The sequence below is a fragment of the Naegleria lovaniensis genome (genome assembly GCF_003324165.1).
Source record: "Naegleria lovaniensis strain ATCC 30569 chromosome Unknown tig096, whole genome shotgun sequence".
Classification (NCBI taxonomy): Eukaryota; Heterolobosea; class Eutetramitea; order Acrasida; family Naegleriidae; genus Naegleria; species Naegleria lovaniensis.
The window spans coordinates 1-3,784 of record NW_025407923.1 but is presented as its reverse complement, the minus strand read 5'-3'; the positions used below and the strand labels follow the sequence as shown (position 1 = coordinate 3,784).

Here is a 3,784-nt window from a genome sequence, read left to right as displayed (position 1 = left end):
AAATTGCAGTGCAGATCCACACAAATCTGTGCTTTCATAAAAACCTTTCAGCACCATTTTGCATTCAACGAACGTGAACTTGTTGGCAGTACATAATAATAATTTAACGACAATCTCACAAACGTTTTTGTGTGTGGTTGATTTCGAAAGGTGGAGCCAATATATTGATCATTGCAGTGGGCAATTGTGTGTTAACATCTAGAAAAAGACCATCTCGAGAGATTTTGTTGAGATCAATTTCTTGTTGGTGTTGTCGAGAGAGTGTGGATTGAAAAGGTTTGTTGTTTTTGAAGATATTTAAGAAGTATTGAATTTCGATGATGATGAAAAATGGTTTGATTTCCAATTTCTTCTAATGTGTTGACACAATATTCAACAACAACATCGTGTGATTATATGGAATGTTCCTAATTAATACCATATACTCTTGTACCGTTGCCTTGCCAACAATTCTTGTACATGAACAGTCAGCCATTCACGAATTAAGACTTTCGATTGTTATGCAGAACAGTTGCAATCAGTTTCAAAACAATTACAACAACAACAACAATATATAACAAAATGCAAGACGAAACACAGACCTCTTCAACTCAACAGCAAGTATTTATGGTTTCAAAAGAAGAAACACTTGTTCTTGATTCATCATCAGCAACAACAACATCCATGATGACCACGACGAGTACAACACCCTCTTCGGCAGGTATTATTCCCAATTCTGCTTCAACTACTCTTTCCAATGATTCGACTCCACCGAGTGAGTCTATTCCTGCTCTTGTTGTAAATGACTCCAGCCATCATCATCATCATGACGAAAATTTTAAAACAACATCCATACCCACCACTACTTCAACAGCTGTTGGAGTTGTTTCATCCATCCATGAAGAGAAAGAAGAATCACAGCCATCATTGTTGCAACAACCTTCGAATCCCAGAAGACCTATATCCCATGATCATTCTTCTCATCAAGCCTCTTCTTCTCAGCCCACTAGTTTGGTTCGGAGAGAATCTCTAGCTGCTCGAATGTTAAGCCGATTTCAAAAGAAGAAACAAGTCTCCACGACAACAACCACAGATCAAACAACAAGTGCCCATCAAGATGTTGCAGCCGATGATTCACCATCCAACCCTCCTCACGATGTCGTTTTCAAAATTCCAGTCTCTTCATCATCGGAAAAGAAAAAGTTATCCAAGAAATCAAGTGCCCTAAGTATTTCCTCTCATACACAACCATCATCGGTGAACCAACAAGAATCCAACTCTTCTTCCATTAATATGAATACTATTCAAGATTATATTTTCCATTTTCATCGTATCTTTACGGACAAGAATATGTTCAAAGCTTTTTACAATTATCTCGAAACGGAACATAATACAGAGCCATTAGAATTTGTACAACAAGTGAATGAATTAGAGATGGATTATTACAAGTTGATGAGAGTGATTAAGAGTTTGACTAGTAGCGGCAGCAATAATAGTGGAGGAGGAATGAATTCTAGTGGTAGCAGCAGTAGTAACAATCTCACTCAAGCTTCTAGCGTACAATCGTTGATTTTATCATTCTTTGGAAAGAATAAGGACAGTACACATTTTCAATCGGCCTCGCAGAAGAGTCCACTCTTGGGATCCCCAACGATGAATCAAGGTGAATCGAGAACAGCTCGAGCTCAGAATAGTACATCTAGTTTGGATCAAAGTGGCGACTTGAGTGAGGTCAGTTCTAGTAACCCAGCTCCAAGTTTGCCACGATTGAGTTTAAAATTGAGTGCATTGACCAAGAAGGAAGACGAAATTTCCGATACTTGTTCAAATTTAGTGAACTCCTCAGTAACACCACAAGAATCAACAGCAGCAATAGATGACACGCAAAATTCCAGCTCACCAATTCCTCACCAACAAAATGATAGCCATGGGCAAGAACAACGAAATGCAAATTCTGAAGAAGTTACTCCTTCAGCTCTTTCTCGAATGGCACTTCCAATGAATACACCTCGTTCCAAACAAGAAAGTATCAACAGTATGAAGCGAAAAATCATCATGAGTGCCATAAAAATTATGAAAGAATTTATTGAGGAAGATTCAAAAAAGGAAATTAACATTTCCTCTCGTGACAAGACGACCTATGTCAATTTATTTTGGCAATACAAGCAATACCAAAATTTTGATGAGTGGGTCTTGCCACAATTACCTCACTTGCTATTTAGAACTGTGAAAAATTCAGTTCTTTTCGAATTGGAAAATGACAGTTTTCCTCGATTTGTGAGAAGTGAATTGTGGCTCAAATGTGTACAGCAACAAGGTGTGACCTATTTGAATAAGATTGGTCGATTGAAGGAAGCCACCTATTTTCCCTACACGGATGATGATTTCAAGTTGCCAATGGTCTTTGATCGAGATATTGAATTTATGGAATATTTGGCACGGGATGATTATAATTGGAAATTAATTGGATCTACGAAAGAACCAAGTATTAATGTGTACAAAATTTCTGGAAAGATGCTCTTTCCTAATGTTGGAATTTATCAAAAGATGCAAACGAATAAGTGGTGGGGAATTTTACCACATCCTTTTGTAAGTAGTAGTACATCATGGTTGATAACATTTTTTTCATGTAATTTTTCATAATTTTCATGACAACCATTCGAATTTTACAATTAATAACAGGATGTAAGTAGTAACCAAATGTCTTTACTCCGATTGTTAACTCTTGATTTGTGCGACTCCCAAATCGATTGCTTAATTTTTACCAATAAGGCCGTTCGTCAATGTTGCATGCCAGGATTTCACGTGCACCGATACGATCCCAATATTACCAGTTGCGACGAACTTGCGTATTATGATTTTGAAGCTCTGAAAAAGATGTATCCCAACGAGAAATTCAAACGAGGTAAACGATCCGTTTCCATAATTCGTTACGGAGTTTGTTTTCCATTCCCCTTCAAAACCAAACGAAGTTTCTTGAGCGCTTGCACCTCATACTATGACAAGAATGAACAAAAATTGACATTGTTGTATAAACCGTGTGAACATGAAAGATTTTACAAAGATGGCAAGAATGTGAATGAAGGTAAAAAGCTCATTGACATTCGAGATTTTCAGTTTTACCAAATCAAGAAATTAGATTCACACCGAACCATTATTTCACAAATTCACTTACTAGATGTTGGAGGAAATGCAAGACCTGCCATCAACATGCTTCGAATGGACAGAGCGAAAGGTATGATGAAAGGGTTCAATGAATACATTCGAAAACATATTAATGGACAAATACCAGAAATTAGTCCCGAAGATCCTGTCTGGAAAACTGTGGTAGAATGTATGGGCAAAGAAGAGGCTCACAAACTCGATCTCTCTGCCACTCTCTATAATGATCTCACTTCAGGGCGAAATATTTCGAATAAGAGTTTGGTGGGTACCTTAAAGAAATACAAGGAACGAAAAAGACAAGAAAAGAAAGAGCAGAGAAAGAAGTTGAAATTGCAACAACAACAACAACAAGTGTTGACAGGATCTGGATTTGATGGTTCCTTCTTCGAATAATACTGCTTCTGAGAGTTCACAATCTACATTAACCACTACTCGAGGAGATCATTCTTCTACGATCATGTCACCTGAAATGATTATTCAAGAGGAAGAGGAAGCCATGTTAACTGCCTTTGATGCAGATCTTGAGAATTTCACCATGACTGGCACAGATAAAGATGAGAGCGATGACGAAGAGGATGGTGATGAAAACGATGAAGAAGATGAGATGGTACAATAAAACTGGTGGTGGTGTGCATTTGCA

At 37.6% G+C, this 3,784-nt stretch overlaps 2 protein-coding genes across 2 annotated transcripts in view; both read left to right on the top strand.

The window, feature by feature from the left end:
- C9374_000374 (uncharacterized protein) overlaps positions 1-40 on the top strand; it is a gene marked incomplete at both ends in the record, with an annotated part of 1,104 nt that extends 1,064 nt beyond the window's left edge. Inside the window, one exon of the mRNA XM_044693301.1 lies at positions 1-40. This exon is cut by the window's left edge and continues 1,064 nt beyond it. Coding sequence (XP_044541448.1) covers positions 1-40 — 40 coding nt within the window.
- A 521-nt stretch (positions 41-561) lies between these two features.
- C9374_000373 (uncharacterized protein) lies at positions 562-3,760 on the top strand (the record flags this gene model as incomplete). The annotated part of the gene is made up of 3 exons (XM_044693290.1): positions 562-2,568; positions 2,662-3,405; positions 3,506-3,760. 3 exons carry the CDS (start codon positions 562-564, stop codon positions 3,758-3,760), a joined length of 3,006 nt encoding a protein of 1,001 aa, XP_044541447.1.
- Positions 3,761-3,784: the final 24 nt, after the last annotated feature.